At 47.3% G+C, this 24,942-nt stretch overlaps 2 protein-coding genes across 8 annotated transcripts in view; both read left to right on the top strand.

The window, feature by feature from the left end:
- Window positions 1–24,942, top strand: part of LOC119458466 (cytochrome P450 2C15-like) — a 419,645-nt gene that overhangs the window by 175,430 nt on the left and 219,273 nt on the right. For 2 of the 5 annotated variants that reach the window (XM_049671223.1, XM_049671227.1), the window contains exon 2: window positions 1,693–1,755. In XM_049671223.1, the coding sequence (XP_049527180.1) occupies window positions 1,739–1,755 (17 nt within the window). In that variant the 5' untranslated portion in view covers window positions 1,693–1,738. Of the gene's footprint in view, window positions 1–1,652; window positions 1,756–16,733; window positions 16,869–19,141; window positions 19,376–23,973; window positions 24,099–24,942 lie in introns of those variants that run through there. The other 3 variants (XM_049671228.1, XM_049671225.1, XM_049671226.1) reach the window with 3 other exon arrangements.
- Window positions 1–24,942, top strand: part of LOC119458469 (cytochrome P450 2B19-like) — a 261,264-nt gene that overhangs the window by 175,439 nt on the left and 60,883 nt on the right. The window lies entirely within an intron of this gene.

Genomic DNA, 24,942 nt, shown 5'->3' with positions numbered 1-24,942 from the left:
ACTCAGCGCATCCTGCATAGCATCAGAGGTCATGTCTGAAGCGCAGGTGAACATACCTGACCTGTTGGCCCAGCCAACTGCGGCCAACGAAAACCGATGTGTGCTACCGCGGGCTGAATCCATGTTAAGTGTATCTAGGTCCATTCCGTACCGTTCTGTGATTTGCCTGGCTCTGGCGTCGCGATGTGCTCGGTGATAAAAGGTATTCATGCTTTTCCGTATAGGCGCGGTGTGGAGTTCCGTTCGGATGTTGGCGGAAAAAGGCACGAGCTTATTATCGCTGTATTGCAGGCGGATTTGATACCGTAAGCCACGTACGACCTCCCTACGTACGACCTGCCTAGTCTTCCTCGTTGCGAGATGAGGACCACGGCCCTCAGATTCTCAAAGGTGTTGTAGCTCTCCAAGGCAAGAATCAGATCCGTGGGTGTTCCTCCTGGTAGTCCGAAAGCAGCCTTGTAAGCGAGCACAAGCTATCACAACGCTGGGGAGTTGAAGTGTGCCGTCAGCGAGACGCGAGCGCTTCGTGCTGCCTCTAGTTTCACCGCGAGAAACCCTTTCGTAGCCAAATAAATGAAAGCAGTCTTGCAATTACTGGGAAACTCAATTGCGCTATTGAGGTTTTTAGTCTGGCGGACCAACTAGACCGAATGATTGGTTAGATAAAGTCTTGAAAGAGTACTGCAGACGTTTAGAGATTGGGATAGTTACCAGCTGGAACCGGATAGGCACTGTGTGCTACATACATGCCGGTGAAGAGTTCCCTGAACTACTAGTGTGGTAGAGACTCGGCGGCCCGCTGGTGGAGAGGCCAGACCCCCATTATCAGGACTTCAAGCGGCTTTCTGTAGAGTTTAGTGAAGTTGGTGGGGAATCCACCCGTCACATTTCTGGCTTTCCAACGTGGGAGGAGACATGGAGTACTTTGCACCAACCCCTCTCCCCAGTTGTAAAGGTGTGTTTGTGTGTGTGTGTGTGAGGGGGGGGGGGAGAAGCATGTGAGCCCGCGGTAGATAGGCCTATGTATGGCAAGGTATACCAGCACGGGAAGCATCCGAATAGGAAGTCTAAATGGTATGTCACTTCCGGAAAGTAATAATTGCGGCGTTTATTTCAGTTTCGGTATGAAAAACATCAATTTTTGGGAGCATTTCTTCAAGCACTCACTCGTATTTCAAGCGTTAAAATTTTCTCCGGGTGCTACGATACGTTTGCGTTATCTTAAGTAATTTTCTTACGCTGCTCCGAATTTTCTTTCAGTTAGGCATTAAACTGCCTTCCCCAAAATTCGCTATGAGAGCACGCTACGGATAAGTGCGGTCTAATAGGGTAGAGAGTCATCATGCCCAGTATTTCATAAATTGTTTTGCACCAAAAGAAAGAGACCTTCCCGTGTAAATTTATGCACTTGCGTATTCTTTTATTGGAGCGGTGAGCCCGTAGTTCCAGTGAGTTTTCAGCAGAATATATGTTATAAATGCTGAAGCAAAGCACATACAAAAAATATGCAGCTGGCGGTGTTGAGCCTGGTCTCGTTCACGGCATTCATGGCAAGGTATGGAAAGCGCGGTTGTGCAAATGGGATATTAAACGTCATATAAGCTGAAAAATATGCATTGCACTTCTGTTTACTTCTGTCTGAAAAGCAGTCTTCTATGCTCATCTAAAGCTGTAGCAAAGAGTTAAACACAGGTGCAACGGTGCTTCGAATAAGGTGCTTTCCACTGGCTATGTGGCAATGCTAGGGCTACCACAGTAAGTATAAATGTATCGAGCATTTCGCCTGCACTGTGGCTCTGATATGATAGTTTTATGAAGTATTTCTTAGGAAAGCAGAGTTTATTTGCTTTACCAGGACTGATAAAACATACAGAGGTAACAATTTCTCCATATCAAATTTTCTATTTACCGTTCCATTTTAATCCCCTTTCAAATACTCTACAGAAAGATAATGTCAATGGCAACCATAAAAACAGGTTACGTAATAAATGTTGAGCAAATTCATTTAATGAACAGAAACAGTCTTACAGTTAAATTAAGCATGTCTACTCTTTTCGACAACCGACGTGAGGTATAAAATTGTTTGAGAATTTGTAAGCCACTGTTTTGAGAGATTATTGCGCGTATATTTGGCCTCTCGTCAACGATGAGTGTGGCTCCACAAATTCGTGAAGCAGAGTGTTGATGGTATTTAAAAAAATTACATACCTACAAAGTGGTCTTTGTTGTACGAAGCGTGTTTGAGCAGCAAGTTTGTTAAAGCGTCATCTTCCTGCGGTACAGTTTCAACCTAAATGGATTCACTTAGCTACCGTGCTGCCACCAATGACAACGAGATAGAACACGCATAATTATTTCCGGACGTTCGCAGTACGGTAGCTAATCAGGCTGAGTCATAGATACCCTAATTAGCAGCATTTTGCTATTTAGTTTGGCTATGTAGACATTTTTTGCAGAGAAAATATAATGTTAGCATAGTCAGTTTCAGAATCAACATCTGTACATAATTACATTCATATACAGCTCTATAAAATGAAATTGTGTAGCACATAATGTTGGATTCACACAACGGGGGGTGTCACAGATTGAGTCCACAGGCAGCCATGACGGGGCACAGCGGCAAAAAATATCGCCCTTAGCAGATTGTCTGCGGCTTTCTCGTGTGCGGTGTGATTCAGTGGCATTAAGCTACAACGTATTCATCCGCTGGCTGAACTAGCAATCCAACCCGTCATGTGAAACTCTGTAAACGGCAATGTGTTTGTACTGCCAAACTGCGATTTCTGAAGGCGCATGATCCTAAACAGTTTGTTACGTAGTGTAGTGAAGAAGAGGGACGATGCAGTGGGGCATCCTTACCAGTGCTGTCTAGTGGGTCAGTCTCTCCAGCGCATCGCTCGGACTACGCCGCTCGCGCTCGCGGTTCCCTGAACTGATCGAACGGTCAGCCCTAACGCTTTCGTGCAATAAACTCCTTTACAAGTGGTGGAGAGTGCTACGCTCGAACGCATCCTGCAGCTTCGATCGCGTACCCTCTCTTCAACCATGTCTCAGGACGCATCTCAGCGGACGACCCAGCAAACGCCTCCTACACCCTCCATCGTGTGCTCTTGTCTACCTCGCCACAAGGATCCTCCTGTTTTCAGCGGCACAGACGACAACGACGTGGAGGACTGGCTGTCCACGTACGAGCGAGTAAGCGCCGTCAATAAATGCGATGATGCCGCGAAACTAAGCAACGTGCTCTTTTACCTCGCCGGCGTGGCAAGCCTCTGGTACAACAACCACGAGACGGAAATTCCCACATGGTCCGCGTTCAGGACCTCGTTAATAGCTGTGTTTGGTCGTCCCGCTGCGCGCAAGGTGCGAGCAGAATCCCGCTTGCGCGAACGAGCCCAACAGCCAGCAGAGTCCTTCACTAGCTATATCGAAAATATCCTGGACTTGTGTAAGCGAGTGGACGCGACGATGTCGGAATCAGACAGAATCAGAAACGTTATGAAGGGAATCGAGGACGCCGCTTTCAACATGCTCTTCGCCAAGAACCAACAATCCGTCACGGAGATTGTTACGTTATGCCAAAGTTACGAGGATCTACGCAGGCAGCGCTCATTGACTCATCGGTCTTCGTCACGCGACGAACACATCGCTGGTCTGGCTACCACCTTCGACCAGACCGCTCTGCTTGCGGAAATGAAGCATTCATTCGGGACGAAGTAGCGCGCTATCTCTCCTTGGTACCCTTCGCACAGCCGCCGCATGTGCCACAGCCCGCTTCGACTATCGTGCGTCCGCTCCGCCGCGCCATCGAGCAAGAAATCGCCGATGTAATGCCCAACCAACGCCACCATGTTCCTGCGCCTGTGCCACTGAGCTGTACCGAGGTCGTGGCTCCACCCCAACAGTCTCTGGCACCAGCACCGCTCAGCTACACTTGAGTCGTCGCGAGGCCCCACCCGCTCTCTGCGCCTGTGCCCCTCACTTATGCCGACGTCGTGGCTCTGCCACCAGTGCAGCCCGCTATACTGTCATATCACCAGCCGCTCCATACAGGGCGTGCTCCGACATGGGTGGGTCCCGCCACAGCGAACCGGTGGCGGACGTCTGACAACCGGCCTATATGCTTAGCCGGCGGCTACGCCGGTCACGTGGTTCGTTTCTGTAATCGTGTGCAGCCGCCCAGCGTCGCATCATCCATGCCAAACCGTTCGCCCCGTCCATCTTACGACCCAGCTTCCGTAGTGTCACCGGCATACCGCCCGCCGCCGAACACCCGCCGTTCCCCATCTCCACGCCGGCGCTCGTTATCGCCGATGCGGCCTCGTGCCGCCCCTCGGCATGAGGAAAACAGTCGCAGTCCACGAGGCAAGGGCTGCGAAAACGTCTAAGTGTACAAGTCCTCATTGCAGCCCATTAAATGTGATAGACGTGTTTGTCGACGGTGTCCGCGCGTCTACTCTCGTGGACACAGGAGCAGCCGTATGTGTTATAGACGCTACACTTTGCCGCTTACTTCGGAAAGTCACGACGCCTCTGTCCGGACTATCCCTTCGCACAGCCAGTGCTCAGCATGTTCGACCCTTGGCGTCTTGCACTGCTCGTGTAGAAATTCAGGACGTTGTCTACGCCATAGAATTCTTGATCCTTTCCTCCTGCTCTCACGATGTCATCCTCGGCTGGGATATTCTCTCGCGCCACAATGCCGTTATCGATTGCGCACGGGCCGAAATAGAACTATCGCCGCTGCTCCATTTGACGCCCACTGACGCTCCGCCGCTTTCCAGGAAACTGATCGTCGAAGCCGACACTCAGATCGTGTCCTCAATGATCGTGTCTATGCACTGCAGTGGCCTCTCGGACGCCATTGCATTACTTTCGCCGTCTGGCCGTTTCCTCGCACGGAAGGGCCTGTTGCTACCGTTTGTGACCGTGGACATCAACAAGGGCACTAGCACAATTTTCGTTTGTAACACGTGCCCATACCCTGTCATGCTGCTCCGAGGAGAATGTGTTGGTACCGTGGAAGCCATCGACGACGTCCAAGTTATCGACGTGCCCGACTACCCGAATTGCGCCACCTACCGTACGCTCAGTGCTGTTTCTACATCTGACGCATTGCCCAGAGATGTATTTGGTTCTTCTATCGGTGGAACCCTTACAGCGGCCCAGCGTTCCCAGCTGCTGTCCCTCTTGGAAGAATTTCGTTCGTCTTTCGACGTGGGGCAAGCTTCCTTGGGTCGGACTTCAACTGTAACGCACCACATCGACACTGGCTCTCACCCACCATTGCGACAACGCCCCTATCGCGTTTCTGCCAGCGAACGTCGTGTGATTAACGAGCAATTCGACGACATGCTTCGGCGCGAAGTAATTCGGCCCTCGAAAAGTCCATGGGCTTCTCCTGTCGTACTTGTTACAAAGAAAGACGGCTCAGTAAGGTTTTGCGTCGATTATAGCCGGTTGAACAAGATCACTCGTAAGGACGTCTATCCCCTGCCACGCATAGACGACGCAATTGACTGCCTGCAAGGAGCCGGGTTCTTTTCATCTCTGGAATTGCGCTCCGGGTATTGGCAAGTGCCTATGGATGAAGTCTATCGACCGAAAACAGCCTTTATCACGCCCGACGGCTTGTACGAGTTTAACTTCATGCCTTTCGGACTCTGTAATGCGCCCGCGACATTCGAGCACATGATGGACACATTTCTGCGAGGCTTAAAGTGGCACACATGTTTGTGCTATCTTGACGATATTGTAGTTTTCGCCGCCCGATTTCCCCACGCACCTCGAACGCCTCCGGCGTGTTTGGACGTGTTTATCGAACGCCGGCCTACAATTAAATAAAGAAGTGCCGATTTGCTGCACGGAAACTCACGATACTTGGCTATGTCGTATCCAAGGAAGGAATTCTCCCCGACCCCGACAAACTTCGCGCCGTTGCCGAATTCCCCAAGCCAACGCCCATCAAGGAATTGCGCAGTTTCATCGGTCTATGCTCGTACTTCAGACGCTGCATTCGTAATTTCGCCGCCATCGTATCGCCCCTCACGAAGCTCCTAGGGGACCACAGGCTCCTCACCTCGTGGTCATCAGAGTGCGACGAGGCGTTCACGAGTCCTCGTCGTTTGCTGACTTCACCCCCCCCCCCCCCCCAATTTTGCGCCACTACGACCCGACGGCCCCTACAGAGGTCCACACAGATGCCAGCGGTGTTGGCCTTGGTACTGTCATCGTGCAACGCAGGCAAGGGTACCCTGAGTATGTCGTCGTTTATGCCAGCCGAACGCATACGAAAGCCGAGAACAATTACACCGTGACAGAAAAGGATGTCTTGCGATCATCTGGGCTCTTACTAAGTTCCTGCCATATTTGTATGGTCACCCATTTGATGTCATCACCGACCACCACACACTATGTTGGCGGGCGTCATTGAAAGATCCGTCCGGTCGTCTTGCACGTTGGGCACTTCGCCTGCTAGACTACGACATCCGCGTACTCTACCGCAGCGGACGACAGCACTCGGACGCCGATGCCCTCTCGCGCTCTCCCTTGGCTGACAACAATATATCTCAGTTGACTGTGTCATCCATCGACCTTCGCACCATCGCTTCCGAGCAGCGCAAGGACCCCTGGATTGCGTCGCTTATAGGCTGGCTCTCTGATCCATCGGCCAGGCCAACAACCCGCGCGTTGCGCCGTCAAGCTCACCATTTCGCCATTCGCGACTACCTGCTTCACCGGCGCAGTTACAGCTCCGACGGCCGCCAGTGGTTGTTAGTAGTGCCTCGCAGCCTGCGTTCCGAAATATGCGCAGCTTTCCACGCCGATACCCAGTGTGCCCACTCTGGCGTTTTCAAGACTTACCAGCGCCTTCAACAGCGGTACTACTGGCGAGGTATGTACAGCTACGTTCAAAAGTTCGTACGCTCTTGTCCCGATTGCCAGCGCCGGAAATCTTCACCTCGCCTCTCTCCAGCTGGGCTGCAACCTTTACCTTGCCCCACCCGGCCCTTTGGGCGCGTCGGTATAGATTTGTACGGTCCCCTTCCCATGACATCGGCTGGAAACGCTTGGCCATTGTGGTGGTTGACCACCTTACGCGATACGCTGAAACTGCGGCGCTTGCGGCAGCTACAGCGCAGTGCCGTTGCCTCCTTCCTGCTTCGTCGATTCATCCTACGTCATGGGCCACCCCAGGAGTTGCTCAGTGACCGCAGGCGTGTCTTCCTCTCCGAAGTAGTTGAAGCTATTCTAAAAGAGTGCCACGTTGTTCATCGCACAACAACGGCGTACCATCCTCAAACCAATGGACTCACGGAACGGTTCAACCGTACGCTGGGCGACATGCTCTCAATGTACGTCTCCTCCGACCACACAAACTGGGACGCCATTCTGCCCTTCGTCACCTACGCGTACAATACCGCTACGCAGAGCACTACTGGTTTTTCGCCATATTTCTTATTGTATGGCCGGCACCCATCGCACACCATTGACACAACGCTACCATACCGGCCCGACGCATCTGAATGTGCGCCCATTTCTGATACGGTGAGACATGCCGAAGAGTGCCGCGACCTCGCCCGGGCTTTTACCTCCAATGACCAAGAGCGCCAGAAGAACACTCGCGGTGACACCACCTCTGCGCCCACCTTTCTTTCTGGAGCGCTTGTGTGGCTCTCAGTTCCTTCCGCTGCTCCTGGTCTGTCTTCCAAGTTAATGCCTAAGTATGAAGGTCCCTACCGCATCGTCGAGCGTGCATCACCCGTCAACTATGTGATTGAGGCCGTTGAACGATCTTCCAACATGCGCTGTCGCGGACGCGACATTGTCAACGTCGGGCGCCTCAAGCCGTATTATGATCCCCTAATAGTGACGAACTGTTAGGTCGCCGGACGGCTCCCTTTTTCGTCCCCGGGGTAATTGTAGTGAAGAAGAGAGACGATGCAGTGGGGCATCCTTACCAGCGCTGTTTAGTCCATGGGTCAGTCTCTCTAGCGCATCGCTCGGACTACGCCACTCCCGCTCGCGGTTCCCTGAACTGATCGAACGGTCATCCTTAACGCTTGCGTGCAATAAACGCCTTTACTGTAGCAAGAAAGCTCCAATTGATTTGTACATCGGAAATCCAGTGAGACAATCGCGTAGTTGGAAACACCATCTTTCAAGCTCTGCTGAGCCGCCATTGCTGTTTTGAATAACTGGCGCTACTTCTTAACGAGGTCATTTGGTGCAGGGTTGTAAACAGCCTTACGAGTGAGTACGTAGTATAGGCGATAAAAAAGGACAGTCCCCTACTTCGATTGGAATTCGCCTGACCTGAATAGATAGAAAATCCTCTGCAACTCTCTTTGCCGTTGCACCATGCATCGGGAACTACCTGCGTTGTTATTGTGTACCTTTTCAAATGCCCCATATTGCCAAACTTACCATCTCGTTAACTGTGATTGGCTGAAAGATTGGCTACGGCCTATCCGATTGGTTCAAAAGGCCGTTACTGCCTAATTTGAAAATGTGGTGGAATTCAAGTGCGCTCAGCATACAGCTACTGGTGTAACGGTCGGCACACAATAGCAAACTTTTGAAACAGCCCTTACGGTGACAATCGTCCGATAACGTTCTTATATATACTATCACGGCTTACATCCCTGAACACAAATCGGGCAGGTGCAGCCTTGGTTTCTCCATATAGCTATATATCTTGGCCGGCCATGCCAATTCGAAACCAGTCGTATGAGTCAGCGCTTACACAGAGCCAGCTAGCTACGGCTGTGATCAGCAAGGCATTTCGTCACATGTACGCTGGTGTCAGTCGGAATTCAAGTGGTTCTTGACGTAATGAGCGTCTGTAATGTTTTTGACAATAAAGGCGAGACGACGGCGCTCCCTTTGGGCGTGCTTGTTATTAAGGAAGAAATGGTGGGCATGATAAACATTCTTGTAAAATAGAACATATCACGACTGTTCTGAAAGTTTCTAAACTGCTTCAAGGCGATGTAGGTAGCAGCTTTTCCCGTATGCAATTGCTATTTTGACGTTCAGTTAAAATATTTAAATTCTTGGAATCAACGTTTTAAAACCGCAGTCTTATTATCAGGCATTACATAGTGGGCGACGGCGTAATATATTGGACCACCTCGGTTTCTTAATTGGACAAATATATTTATTAGTCTGCCTGAAAAGGCTAAGAAATATATTCAAAAATAAAACAATAAAAATCTACATCGGCGTTTTTTCTTTCCCGGCCCATCGAAATGCGGTCTCGACATGCTGCCGATCACTGCAACGCGATAGTCACTCGCCTACCTTGGCGGCTGCAAGGCGTTCAGCGTCGCACACGATTCTAAAAATGAATAAAGGACTGAAGATAAGTGGCGCCTACAGCAATATGCATCCTCCATAAAAGGTAGTCGGAGCATAGAGCGCATTGTGGCACAACCGTGTGGTATCGGCAAGTTTGTTATTTATTGTTTAAACGATGCCCTGGAGAACAGAGTCCCGTAGCTACTTTGAGAACTCGCAATTTACGATTAACAGCAGTCCATCAAAGGGCGGCAACAGTAGGTACAATGTTGAACAGTGAAGCAGTATACCCAGCTGTGTTGCAAACTCTGAATTGTTATTTCACACCGTTATGATGATCAGATCATACACAAATAGAGCGCACATTTGATGTAGATTAGCTCGGTTTATCGCAGAATCCTCACTAACATGCAGAATATTATAACGTCGAGGCCTCTTGAAATTAACAACTACAGGCCCGTGTCTTTAACTAGCACCTGTTGTAAAATATTCGAGCACATTACCTTTGAGGCCATTATTACTTACTTGGAAAATAACAATTTGCTTTATCCCCAACAATACGGCTTTAGATCTAGTTTATCTATTGTAACCCAACTAGCTGAAATAACGGATGAAATAATTAGTACACTCAATATAAAAGGCCGAACGAACGCTATATTTTTGGATTTTTCGAAAGCATTTGATGTCGTTCCTCATCAAGATTTACTAACAAAAGTAATAGCAATTGGCATTGAACAGAAAGTAGTGGCATGGATTGAATCTTACTTAAGAGATAGAAAGCAGTGTGTTGCCGTAAATGGGAGTGTCTCCGAATATTTGGATGTGTGCTCGGGTGTTCCACAGGGCTCGGCCCTAGGGCCTCTCCTTTTCTTGGTACATATTAATGGTGTTCATCGTTGCGTCGAACCACCAATCCAGATTAAACTATTTGCAGACGACTGTGTTGTATACACAGTCATAAATAACCGAGATGACCAAATTAAACTGAATAATTCTTTACAGTCCATTGATGCGTGGTGTGCAAGGTGGGGCTTAATAGTAAACACTTCTAAAACAGCTTCCATTACGTTTAGCAGCAAAAAGAAGCCCCTTGACTTTACTTACTTCTTAGGAAACGTTAACCTCAAGAGAACCAACAAAGTTAAATGTTTAGGCATCACACTTACAAGTAACTTCAATTGGGAAGCGCATGTTGAAAATGTATGTCGGGGAGCGCTACTGAAATTGTTGTTTTTGAAAAGAAAGCTGCGTAATATCCCTTCTGCAGTAAAACTAAATGCATACAAATAGCTAGTACGACCGAAATTGGAGTATGCATCGCTTATTCCGACCCCTAGCCAACAATACTTGATTAACGAAATCGAAAGCGTACAGAATTTAGCTTTGCGTTTTATTTATTCTGATTACTCCCGTCATTCTAGTGTTAGCAACTTACGTAATAGGGCCAACCTACAAAAACTTGAGCAGCGCAGGATCATATCTAGATTAACAATTATTTACCAACTTTATGACGAGAACTTTAAACTATCACGGGAACGATATCTTGGGATTCTTTCAAACGATCAGAGAGAACACATCACAGTAAAAGTATTAGAGAACCAGTCAGCCACATTAATGTGCACAAGTTCTCTTTATTTCCTCGCGCAATTTATTATTTGAATATGTTATCTGAGGAGGCAGTAAACGCCATCTCGTTGGAATCATTTGTTGAAAGTATTAGAAATATCAACTTCTATTAAATTTGAGTCCAATAGTGGAGTACACTCCGAGTTGATGATATTCCTTTCTTGGAGCATTCATTTATGTCATCTATGTCCAGTGTATTGCCATGTTTTTCCACTTTTGTATGTATTATATTTTTGCAACTATGTGAAGTAGTTGATTTAAATTTACTTCTCTTGTTTGTATCCACTCCTGCATGGGTCCAAGAAAGGCCTACAGTATCTGTAAATAAAAAAATTACCTTCATATGGACATGACATCCAGTCGCCCGGAGACGTCTGTCAGCCGTAGGCCTTGTATTATCGTTCACATGGTATTGATGTCTATAAGAAAACGAAAACTGACAATGCGGTCAGTGATGCGGAATAAGCGGTTGGTTGTGTGGCCGTGCTTGTCCACGGTAGTGCTAGTGAGGATCGGTCGTGACGCTTGACTCAGTGCCACGACTTCAGAGAATTGTATCTACGCCCAGTACAAGGAAAACGGCCAACATCAAATGCCACTTTTACGATGAAGTTCCAAGACTTCTCCAAATAGGTGTCATCGGAAAGTTGATGTAGAGACGCGAGTGAGCCAGGCCTCTGGCCAGAACTCCATGACTGTCTATGCCAACTTCTCTGATGCACTGAGGGATAATGAGTATCGGATGTAGAGAAGTAGCTTGCAACGTTAATAGCATCAAGTTTGTTATCCATTGTCTCGTGGGAAGCTTAGACTGCGTATTCTAATGGGCTTTGACAAGGGTAATTTGTAAGTTTTCCAGAACATGTTGAAAGAGCAACTCCCGCAAAGTGGTCGCATTCAGGCAAGCTGCCTTATGCACAAGTAGATGTTGATATGAACCGATGAATACCGTTGGATATCTGCAGCCTGGCTTGACGTCGTACCGAAGACGTGCTGTATACTGTGATACTTGGTGTGAGGTGCCCCGGAAGAGCCTTCATTCTTTTATGCGGGGACTCAAGGGCTGCGGCTAGAATGTCATGGACCTCGGCCGTACCATGTAATAGAAATTCTCTGAGAAGCCGCCAGTATTTTGAAAAATTCGAGGTGATGCGACTCCTACAGAACTTGTTATCGCCTTGGGTGACGTTAAAGCCGTGTTTTCAGTTTACATCTGCAGTGGAATGATGTTAGCTGTTGCTCCGACAACATTAGCGAGTGGCATAGTGTGAACTCCCACCAAGGAGTTATCAGAGGTTGTTTGGGTCTTTGGTTTCTAAGGAATCAATGATCGCATGCGTCCGAAGACGGGTCACCACTAACAATTAGCTACTAGGTACCGCTTAAAGCCGCCTTCAATTGACCCAGCGGTGGACCAAGAAGTAAGGGATCATTTTATGCTGTAGCTCATCCAGGCTTGCTGAACTTTGGGCGCTTGACTGGTCTTGAAGAAAAAACGGGTACCACAAATGGCCATATATCCACTTCTACGGACACATGACTACAACTTCCCTCTAAATTCAAATAGTAGTGAGGTTCTTGTTTTAAAGTATACACGGGAAAAGAAGTGCTATCATTTTTTCGCCAAGCGCCCATGGTTCGCCTAGAGAGCTTGTATGCCTTTCGGTCGTCATCACGGCCACCTCGCCATCCCCAGCTTCACCACCTTCCAACGGCGAAGAAAAAAAAAAACGCTACAGTGGTGACTTGAACCCAGGACACTGCAGCAGTATACCTTTGAGAACCAGGTGCTCCGACCTGAACTATATCTCGAAAAAGCAACACTGGACATTGAATGCAAATTTTGCACTGCGCACAAACTATTGACGTGGTGGCGCTTGTGCGTGTATTTTGACGGCCGACAAGTAATATTGCAGTGGACAATAATGACGATGTGCATCGCATAGAAGTAGCGATGCAACAGTGCGGGGCCTATCCATCAATTAAACACACCTTGTGGGAATGCCGTGCAAACGCCATCTTCAAGAACACGATACTTTCCAAATTACCATACAACCAGCGTTCTGGCAGCTGGGAGGAGAGGACCACTCCCCCAATAACGTTTGAAAAGCTATGGTTGCCGCTTCTGGTACAGCTCGTCAATAACGTGCTGGGCCAGGAGGCATTAACCCACCAGGATGCCCGGACTTGGGCTTTAGTTCCTTCGGTGCTAATAAATATTATTTCTCTTTCTCTCCGTAAATAATTAATTTCTAGCGTGACTCACTTTAATCAGAAGTTGATGTTTCAGCTTGGTAAGTGCTTGTAAAAAGTGTGGTAAGTGCATGCTAACACAAAATTGTTAAGTGTTGTTTCTCACATCAGAGCTGTTTAAGCTCTTAGTTAGACCGCGTAGTGTGGACAAAAAGCTGCGCCTGGCGATGATGTCACCGCGCGTTGCCTAGCAACCACCTCGTGCAGCGGCATGAGCTTCGCCTCCTCTCCGTGCCGTGCACACATTGCCTTGACACGGGTCGTATAGGAGAGGGAAGGAGAGCGTGCGCGCGGCGCGCGCTATGGTCGGGAGAGTGAGAAAATGAGAGCGAGATAGAGTGAGAAAGAAATTGTAGCAGCTCCAATGAGGCAACGCGGAGAGCTGCTACCGACGCCGTTCGCGTTTCTCCGTGTTGGCGCTGCACGCGCGTGGTGTATGTGACTGCCGCCGGCGCCTTTGGCGGCGGCTCGGCAGGTCACCAGCCAGGCCCCGGCAAGTGTGGAGACGCAGTTTGGCCGTGACGTCACCGGGGAGATAAAGCTCAGAGCCGCCGCAACGGCGGCACAACTCTCGTTGCCTTTGTGGCGAGTACATGTAGCCTTGACGTGGGACGACCAAAAAAGATCTGGACACCCGAAGAAGAAGCCGCTCATCTTGAAGCGCGACCAAGCGAGAAGCTGCGCGTCAGCGGCGAGCCGATTTGGAATACCGTGCCTAGCAGCACTTAGCATTTCCTAGCAAAACTTAGCAAGCCTAGCAAAACCTGGAAGGAACAAGGTCGATCACCAGCTCCGTTGTTTACTCGAGCCTTGCACCACTAGTGCAAGCTGCCCAAATTGTTTTAAACTTTCGTCTTTGTACAAATTATATCTTGCAATTTGTTAAGGTTATTGTGAAGGTTCCGTCACATTTTTTGTGTTGCTATTGTCAATCGATAGGTGCAAGTTTAGGTATTAAAGTATTGAGTCATCATCTGCACGGTTACATTTTTAGGAACTCACTATAGTCAGGGAGCGCTTTATTATAAGCATAACACCAAAGTGACGGGGTAAAGGACGCCGACGCACAGACTGGGTAATAGTCAACCTCTTTGTCCGTTTTCATGGTACCGCGAAAAATGTTAGGCTCATGAATGTGGGATCGTGCCTTCAAATCGCGTCCTGAGGAAATTTTTTTACAGCGCATCTCTTAATGCCCTGTTCCTACAGCTAGCGTTAGGGGCGTAATCGAGGGAACGAGCACAACAGCGAAGGATGAAAGAGAAAATCGTAGTGCCAACGAATGCTACAGGGTGGCGCCAGCATACCAGGCGAAATCCGTTCATTTCTTCGTCTTTGTATGTCACTGATTTTCATCGGTTAGCAAATGCACGACCCGTCTGCATCTATCAGATCTTTCTCAAACGACTGTCGATGGTTCTGTCCGTTGGTTGTTGTCACGAAAGTTTTTTTGTAATCTGATTGTATGCGCGAAGCGAATTTTGTTGGGCTTTATGGAAACGAGGCGGGCACCAGCGATTAATCTGGAACCTTCAACGAGTAATGTATAAAAGCCCACGCGCTTGACGGGCAGATCAAATTTTCGACGACCGCCGACTTTGCTCGCCCGCTCTCGTTGTGCTTGATTCTTACGTGCCGCACGAGACAGATGATCCGCGCCAGCCAATAAATAGCGAAATGCAAATACATCTAGAGCTGCACTCAAAGTTCGCATTAGTGAGTATCGTAATCATGGGTGAATTTTTTCAAATGTAGCTGCATCATTTTTTTTTCGTCTTTTGACTGTTCCGTGCCGGTTATCTTGTCCTATACTTAAACGCCACGCCTGACACTGTGGGTTCCAGCAAGGAGGGCAAAGCGAACTGTCGTATAACACAGAGGCTGCTGTAGGGACCTTAGGTAGATGCCACTTCAGGGGCCGCAGACCAATGAATAATGACTCGTTACTACGTTGTTACCATGGGCCTCGATCAGACGGGCCCCAAACCACTGACTACCGAAATTAAGTCCACATAACATGCGATGAAACGAACAATAAGGCACCCAGTTTCCTTGGCAACTAACGCTAAGTTGGTACACATATTATTCTATGGAATAATATGACGCGTCCCCTTACAATAGTGAGTATCTACTCGTTATTCGCGGTACTCTTTAGAGCTGTGCTGTATTTTCCGGTTAGTTCTGTCCAAAAAACATATTTATTATGGCTAATTCAAGGATCTGCACTAATTGTTGCACCACTAAATGTTGGCTGACAAACAGAAGATCAAGTGCAGCACTACCACGGGTAGATTCGCGCATAAGTTATTAAACTTTGTGGGAAAGCATAATAGCTAGCACGCCATCACATAATCATGAAAATCGATAAGGAAGGTTGGCCGAGCATATCGAGGGCAAATTGGAGTCCCCTGTGATTAGTACGTTTTTCTTACGTGTTCTTGTTTTTCTTACGTTTTCCACGTTCGCTTTCGTCATCTGATCTGATCGTTCACTCGGTTACGAGGGGCAATGCCAACGCTGGCCGCTGGAACAGGCGCCTGAGAGCTCTGTGAGTGAGTGAGTGAGATAACTTCATTTGAAATTCAGGGATTGGAAGGCCTGGGCCTGGGTCTGCCTAGATGGCCACTGGATCGCTGGAGTGCCCTAAGTTGGTCTTTGAGTTCTGAGATGAGCAGCGCTTCCGACCACCGCACCCGCCGATTTTCAGGGGAGACTGCCCGTTTATCTTGATATATTTTACATCCCCATCCCCCGAAGAGCTGTGCTTAAAAAAATATTCTGCTGATCCGGCTTTTCAATGGCGAGCTTATAGGATCAACAATTTGGTAGACGACAGAGCCTACAATATATCTTTTTTTTTTGATGTCTGCAACACCACCACAATTGCGTTGTAGTGCACGTTAAAGAACGCCAGGTGCTGAAAATAATCCGGAGCCCTCCACTACGGCGTGCCTCATAATCAGAACTATTCTTGGCGCGCTAAACCCCAGGAAGAAGAATACCACCACCATGAGAACTTCTTTGTTGTCTGAATATCTGATAATACCGTGTGATGACATCATAATCGTCCACCTAGTCAGCGTGCCACGTCTCCGTGTTAATTCACATGATTGGAGCCTAGGAAAGCTAAACGAATTCCAGGTTTCTATTTTGAAATGTGTTCTTGCATTGAAAGAGACCTAGCGGAACTGAGGTGTTTTTAGTGCTTTTATTGAAACACCAGTTTTCAGTACCCATCCTCTTTCGTTCTTGAATGAGATGCATTATCCTAAACGAAAAATGTTGTCAACTGTCACTTAGACGTCAAAGAGCAAAGCTTTCGTGATTTTGTGTAAGATTGAGCGATTTGCCAGAATAACTCACGTTTTCAAATATCGTCTGCGCAATCTGCGTTTTCCAAACGTACCGGTGATTATTTAGGCTGCTTGCTTTTTCGCTGACTGCTTCTTGTCCCACATTGGGCCATGTCAAGAATCCTTTCGGTTCAATGAATGACGTGTCATAGACCGACACGTAATGCCTATGTCATCCTTGAACTACTCATTATTAACTTTCGTTCGTAATTCTGATTCAGATTCATTGCTACTATCCAGAACACCAAAAACTGTCAGTTAGAACGACGGCTTCTATTTTACAGGTTCACAAGCGTTGCCTGGCGCGGTTGAAGAAGCTTTTGCGAATTTGTAAAGGTAAAATTCAAGGTTATAATTTCGCGTACTCTCATTTATACCTCACTCATACTAGCTCCGACACTTGTTACAGTTAGAAAGTTGTATCACTCGTTTTGTTGCTCAAGCAATTATTTAGGTCAGCAGTGTCTGATAACGTGTGTTCTCAGACCTTCCAAAATAGTCTGAAACAATTCATCAAGGGATGGTCGTGGGATCACTTCAACATCGCCGCAAACGACAAAGTTACATGACGAAAGACTATGCGCCTGCATTAAAGAATAAATTTCGTGGGCACGGCAGAACAACCAGAAAATTTCATTATTAGTAATTGTAGAGATAAAACTAACCTGTACAACAAAAACCGAGCACATTGCGAGCATTGTACCTGTAGTGCTTGTGCTGTGCGCATGACCGGTTCCTTCCCGAAGCTTGGCTTTTTGACAGAACGCGGCCGATGACGTCAAGAATCCAGTAAATCTAAACTGGAAACTCGGTGACGCAGCTGTTCAAAGCGGCCGGGGTTGTTCTGCGGCTGCATACATTCAGGTCCCGGTCACAGAATTCTCTACAATAATTGCAAAAGTTTAATCTGGCGCTGCAATCTTTCAGCCACCAAGGGAATGATTGTAAGCAAATGGATTTGTCTGATCTTAGAAACTGCGACTTCAGACGTCCTTGTGGCTCCGTTTCTCACTCTTTTGCTGCTTTCAATGGCGTAAATTCCAAAGAACTTTGGACTTGTTTTGTAAAAGGAGGGGGAAATAAGTCTGCATAAACGCATAATCACTGCTAATTAGAGTGATTACGCTTGTCGATGCGTCCGCGGCGCCGTGCTTTCAATATCGGCGTTCTGTGCTAGAGGTCATGTGTTCGAATCCTACCATTGGACAATTCGAATAGAGTTTATTTATACTTATAAAGCGGTACTTTCTTGAAAATAATAAGTAAGCAAAGTCACGAAGCTGTTTGAAGCCAGAAGTACCAAGTTTAGCCATATGGGTATACTAACAATCATTCCCATGCTGGCAACAACAGCCTTGCGTGCAGCTCCCTTTGATACAGGCGCCAAAGTTCCCTGTAATTCTTCTGTGAAGTTGCATGACATCGATGCAGGAACCGCAGGCACTCGTGAGCAGCAGCAGAGCCTGCACAACAAAAAGAATGCCACATCATGACCGATGTGCTGCCATTGCTTGTACCATGCCCTCTCATTGAACGAGGCTTCTTGTTTATATTGGCGGAAATAAGAACAAATTATGAGTAATGTGTCAGTCAAGTTAAAGGTGTGCGGGGTAACTACCGCCTTTGGGATATACTACGTGCGCCAGCACTATAGGCGACGGTGTGCGTGTGTTTTGTAAGAAGCGCAAAGTTTGGCTAGCTGCATTGGCATTACTACAAAGGACACAAAGAAGAAATTTCGCGGAAACAGGGGGAGCGCTATGGTGAATCAATGAATTAGCATATTGTGTGTGCATCCAATACAGCTTCTTAAAAGTTAAGATTTTTTAGCAACCTTCTTGAGAGCGTTACATGGCCGTGTCGAATATATTTTCCAATATTCGCAGGGAACTCTTCGCACAACGATCGTAATATTTAGCGGTACTTGGGGGAACTTGAGAAGTAATGTGTATCGAACGTTTATCGTTTCTGCCCTACGTAGGAGCAGGACAAGTAAATAGTGAACCTTTGTTTATTCGGTATTTTCATGCGGTAGTTTTCCTAATGTCTCCCCTCAGCTCCTCCGGGAATAAAACACAATGTCTTTATTTTGCTAAAATTAGAGAAAAATATCTTTTTTTAACTAGAAAACAAGGTGAAGGATGAAATATATCAAATACCTCTTCCGAATTTCCAAACGTTTGGCACATCTGGCTGCCTTACTGCATTTGAGTCTAAACTTGAATAAATATCGTAAAGTGCTTCTCCCCTCGGCATCATGAGCTGTGTAACACTGCAAAATCATGCAGACGAAAATTTACCCTGCGCAGCCGAATGAAATTGAAAAACTAAATGCTTCAAGGTGATGTGGCCTTCCGACTACACATCTTTTGAAAAATATACTAAAGGCACACTTCCGCGCAACTATGCGTGACAACGTATTTTGAGAATAGATGACCTAATAAACAATAAAAGCTTTATCGCTTGTGAGTGAGTAAACACACCTAATGCTGACACCGCAGAATAACATACCGCATGACCTACTTGATAAGCAGTAGCGGTACCTTATTCTACAGTCTCTTGCATAAAGCTGTGTCATTTATTCAGCGATCTGTTTTTTTAATTCACAGCGCCTGCGGAAATTTCACAATGGTATTGACCGTGTTTCTGCTCACGTGGATCAGCGCTGCTCTGTTGTGGCTCGTTCGGAAGCTTTGGTTGGGAAATCGCTCACTGCCTCATGGCGCGAAACTCCCACCTATGCCACCGGCAAAGTCCATACTGGGTCACGTCGAGTTAAACGACCCAGACTTCCATCGCACGAAAGCTCTTGAGTGGGCCAGATCGTATGGACCAATCTACAGGTAACAACTTTTTTTGTTGTTGTTGTTGTTGTTGTTGTTGTTATTTGTTGTCATTCGTATGGCGACTCCAGGCGAATTTCTGCCGTCATCGTACCCGTCGGCGTCGCGTGATGCTGTCTATAACTTGCAAGTGCAATAATATCGCAGTCGCGCGCCGTATGCTGTAGGTGTGGCGGAAAGCGTGGAAGAGTGAGCGGAGAAGAACGGCGGCTTGTTGCGGCGGCGTCCTTTCGAGCGCTTAAGAAGGCGCGTAAGGAGACGGTGCTCAACAGGTTCCTACGCGCGCAAAGGCGGAGCGGGAGGTGTGCGCGCACGATGTGTCAGATGTGTCCATGTTTCCTGTGTGCGCGTGGGAACGTCATTGTTAATTTAGTGAGCATGCGAATGCGTTCCGCAGTTTAAGCAGCGGGTAAAACCACTAACCTTAATTCGTACAGGAGTCTAATTTTCGCAATCAATGGTTCGCCTTTCGGTTGAAACTTCGACCTTTCTTTTCTAAATAGGGGGTTCAAGGTGCCAAAACTACGTTATGATTATTCATCTGGCACGCCGTAGTGTGCATTTATTGGCGTCATCGAATAAAGGCAATGAGTACTTCTCCATCCCATGTACGCCCTGTCGGTAGTACCGGGGCATTTGAATGTCAAAGAGCTGTGTAAGTTAATTGCACGAACTCTTCCATTCGTGTAGAGCGTCCAGTGCCAACTGTTCTTCCCATTCAACACCTTTTCTCCGAAGGTTTTGAAAAGATACCTTCATCCTTATTGTGAAAGGTGTCCACATACCAAGAGTGTCCTATAGGTGAGAGGTCGTCTATAGCATGAGCCCCTTGGTACCAGCGGTTGAACAAACTCATAGCGTTTCCCGGACTAAACGAAAGTACGTCGGTGTCAGGATGCCATACCAATCTCAGGAGTTTCGGTACTCCTGCCAGTTGTCCGAGAGGTAACTCCGGAGGTTGCGTCGATTCTGTGCCAAGAACGCATGGGTCGTCCGAAGCCCAGTTGTGTAGCTTCATAGAGGCACATGCGAATATCTCGGTGGCTTCTGACCGCAGCTTGTGCGCGTCTTCTACGGAGTCCGCTCCTGTTAAAACGTCGTCAAAATATATTGAACCCCACAGTATTTTTGCAGTTTCAGAGCAAGCAGACGACGCTTGATCAAGATGATGACGGATGGTCGCCGCCAAAAGAAAGGGACTACAGGTCATGCTGAATTGCACTCTAGTCATACGCCAGATGCCAACGGTAGACAACTGTTGTTAATTTGGCTTGGGTACTTTATCGAATCACAGGTAGCGCAAAGCGTCTCGATCTGTGCTGGTGATGCTTATTTGCAGAAACTCTTTTTCGATGACTGCTACTAAAGCAATGCGAAGTAGCAGTCATCGTAGCAGCCCTATGCAGTAGCAGCCCTATGAGATCGGCATTGAGGTTTGGTCCGGAGTTCAGGCTGTCGTTGAGCGAGAGCTCTCCTTTTTAACGCGACAGCGTTAAGGGTCTCGTGTCGCAGAAAATCCGGCGTTGGTGTCGGCGTCGCTGTCGGCGTCAGCGCAGGCTTCCGCGGCCACGAAAATTATACCCAACCACACAGGCCCTCCGAATATATTTAGGTACGTGTATATGCTACACCGTCTTATATGACATGCGGTATATGCGGGTTATATTGCCATACCATTCTATCATTATAGTTGCTCCTACATTGTCTTGCATTCTTCGCAAAGCTATTTCTCCGAATTTACAGAATGACAATCCACAAAGCAATGTCATGAAACAAAACACCCAAAGCGCATGCCTTTTATGTTAAATCTTCTCAGACTGAAGTATTAAGAGTGCTAAACAAAAACGGAAACCTGAAAATTATGTAAATGTTTTAGCGCGGATGTGCACTATCTCCGGGATCGCCCCACGCAAGAGGCCTTTCTTATAAAAATCTCGCCTTCGTCCATAGCGTTCGCCGCCATTGTTTCCCGATAACCATTACGGTTGTATAAACTGGAGATGTCGGGAAGCGAGAGAACCAGTCAGGGATCTTTTAATGCTATCGCGTTCCCCTTTTAAAAGCGAAGCTTAAGCGTTCTCAAAATTTTCATGTGAAGAAGCATCGAAGACCACCCTTACTCTTGTGGTACGGTCCTCGCGGATTACTACATGGTGTGGCATGTAATACACTGGGTTTTCTGTATTATCGTCAGTGACCTTCTCGGCTACACCATTGTTAGCGTATTTGCGTGTGGCAACATCATATTCTTGCAGAAGCTAAGGGCATCAGCAATGTTTTCGAAGAAGTCGACGGCGACGTATGGTTGAGTGGTTCATAAATCTGACGTGTACGGTAGTTGAGCTTCGCGGACGTCGCGGTGGCTCGATCACTATAGTCTACAACCCAATCAAACTCAGCTTCAGCTTCCGTGGTAGACAGCAGAGGAACGTTGTCGGAGTCAATTGCCCTCAAGTGGGTGTAAAGATGATTGAGATGTTCGCTAAGGATGCAAAGCTGCTCTTCCGTTCCACTGCCTTAGCTAAGTGGTGATTTTATGTCGTTAATAAATCGGCTTAGCTGCGATCTCTCGGCTTTGCCTTTGAGCTTGAGCGCTTCCATGCTTTGACTCCACGGTGAGCAGCCAAAAGTCGGTACGAAGAATCGGTAGGCAGGAAGGCGACCACCTTGGTACCATCGATGTGGTTTGCTGTTCCGATGAGTTTCCGCACCACTTGAAAGAATGAAGCCTCCCGTTGATTATAAAAAGAGGTTTATTAAGAATAAACCGTGGAACGACTCCGTGGGTAGCTGCTGTTGGGCGTGGCCCGAAGCAGGAGAGAGCTTCGTTCCCTTCCTCGTCACTCTTTTTCCAACAAAATTATTATACGCCCCATTACGCGAAAATCTGTCTTCGTGACCAAAAGATAGTACCAAAAACTGCCGATGCCGCAAAGAGTAAAAACACATAAAAATGCTACGATTACCGTCACATACCTCACGGAGGTTCCTGTAATGAAACTCCACAAATGGCCTTGAAAATGAAATTTTGTACAAATCGGTGAGGGTAGCAATCGAACCCGCACCCTCCTGCGCGCGAGATGAGCACGCTATACCCTTACCCACGGTGGCTTTTTTTTTCCATCGTATTTATTACGAACATAAAACGTACATGCGTAAGGTATTTTCATAGCGGCCAAAACAGTTGCGTACACGGGGCTATCACTGTTTTGGCCCTGCCCTACGGCGGCTCCACGGTTCTGTTTACCAAAGGTGTGCCGCATGCGTGCGTGATTGCACACGCCGCGTCTAAGGCATCTCGCTGACTAAAGCTGTGGCCTAGTGTGTGCGTCATTGTGCACGTGATGGCACGGACAATGTAAACTAGGTGGCGCCATGTCATGAAAGTACAAAATGAGTGCGTTCGTGGCATTGCGAGGTCTAAGGGTTGCACATTCCAACAGGTAAGCAGCCTGAAATGTAGGAGCCAAAACATCTTTTTTTCATTCTATTTCATTTAGTTTTGATTGACCCTTGTAGAAATAAAAGTGTTTCTCCCCCCTTACAGTGTTCCGACGTCGGAAACCATTAGGTATAGTGCTAAGCGATTGAAACGCCATACTCGGAGTGCATTGCCGCCGGTTCTTCTCGCGCTTCCGGTAGACACTGGAGAACCCGAGTTTCTGCATTGTATTGTGCTAAGAAAGCGTTAGCCTTTGTGGCGCATTATGAGTGCATATGGCCCCGCAGCAGTCATCTAGCGCTCTACGATGGCGCAAGAAGCGCCAACCGCCATGGGATCATCTTACAGCATTTCAATCGCGGAGCACTGTACTTTAAAAAAAGTGGTGCTCGTTTTTTTTAGGTTTGAACTAAATTTCATGAATAGCGAGAGCTGAAAAATATCATTGGGATTGATATTGATTATGAAAATCTATAAAGCAATCCTTTCGACGCGAGAATGTCACCAACGACTGGGATTGGTTAGTAACAGTTGAGCGGCTTTATGGAAATAATGATGACTAGGTGCAATGAATATGGCCTTTATCCGCCTTAATGTATATTTAAGTGACTTAAATTTCGTTTAGCCGTTCACTGACTGGTGTCGCGACGAAAGGTAAATGGCGCTGCAGAGCTAGACCAACGCTCCAAGGTTTCGCATTACACATGTAATTTCTTAGATAACGGCATTACAGACAACGGCTGACCAGATGGCTAATGAGCTAATAATAGATGTGTTACGAGAAAACATACAACCAGTATAAGTAGCCGTCTCTTGTAATTATTGCTGCAAGCGTGCCAGTGCAATGATAGCCTCAAAACGGGTAGGTCAGCACATTCGAACTTCAACAAGAAAGACAAGAAAAACAAGTACAATGAAAAAGAACTAGATTAGCACTCTAGGATCTATCTAAAGTTGAAAAGTAACGCAACTTTCTGTTTGTTTCATCGACAGAAGTGGTGCCAACAAGGCACACATAGGGACACACCCACCTGAGGCCACTTCTTTCTGTAGAGCCCTAGAAGAGCAGAAGCTTGCCGAGGCGCGTACCACGAAGCGACATAAATGTTTCAACTAAGCTGTACGTTCACAAGTTTTTCCAATTGCTTTCTTTCAGGCTAAGACTACATTTTACGAGCGTGATTGTGCTCAATGATGTGCGAAGCATCAGGATGATTCTCAACAGAACCCAGGTGCTTAACCGGGCACACGGCGTTGTGCACGGCAGTGACCAGTACGTGGGTGAGTGTGTTGAAATTGCAGTTGTCAATTTAACTCGAAAAAGACGCGAGACCGTACTGATGTAATGGCTCGACTAAGAGACGGCGGCCGAGTCTCGTAGTCTTTCAGAATTTGAATGTATTGAGACCTCTGAAAAAGCTGTGGAGTCTGCACAGATGAAAACACTCTAATGTGCCTTCGTGCTAGAGTTTTCAAGTATCGTACTGAAAATGTATGGTATGACGCAGACAGATGGCACGACACAGCGCTGTGGAAGACTATGCGGTATCGATTGTGAATTTTCCGCATGGCCTATTTACATACGAGTGCATATGAGTACCGCGAATTCAAGTTGCAGTATCTCTTCCAACAGTAGCATGACATGAGCCTGAACCTAGGAGGGTAATCAAGAAACTTTGAAAGAACATATGAACACCACGAACCGAGAAGGATGGAACATGGTAACAATTAAATTGCGCATTGTGTTTTACGTGCCATGACCAAGATGTGACTATGAGGCCCGCTGTAGTGGGTGACTCCGGAATAAATTTGACTACCAGGGTTTCTATGCCCTATACACTAGCATTGATGTACTCCGCCTCCACTGAGCTGCATTCTCTGCGGCGGGGATGGAACCCGACACCTTGTGCTCAGCAGCACCTGCCATAGCCGCAGAGCTTCGACAACTTGTGGGAGGAAATAGATACGTCCAATGTTAAGGCAATGGAGGGTTATCCTTTACATGTGTTATTACAAATTTGTTATCAATCGCAGAGTAGGCTCGAGTATCTGATATTACAGCAGAGTTCACTAGAAAGTACAAGTGTCGACAATGTCGTCTATCGAACGCGCCTACATGCTTACA

This window comes from Dermacentor silvarum, chromosome 7 (assembly GCF_013339745.2).
Source record: "Dermacentor silvarum isolate Dsil-2018 chromosome 7, BIME_Dsil_1.4, whole genome shotgun sequence".
NCBI lineage: Eukaryota > Metazoa > Arthropoda > Arachnida > Ixodida > Ixodidae > Dermacentor > Dermacentor silvarum.
Note: the sequence above shows the minus strand (reverse complement) of the source record. Positions and strands in the feature narration are given on the sequence as shown.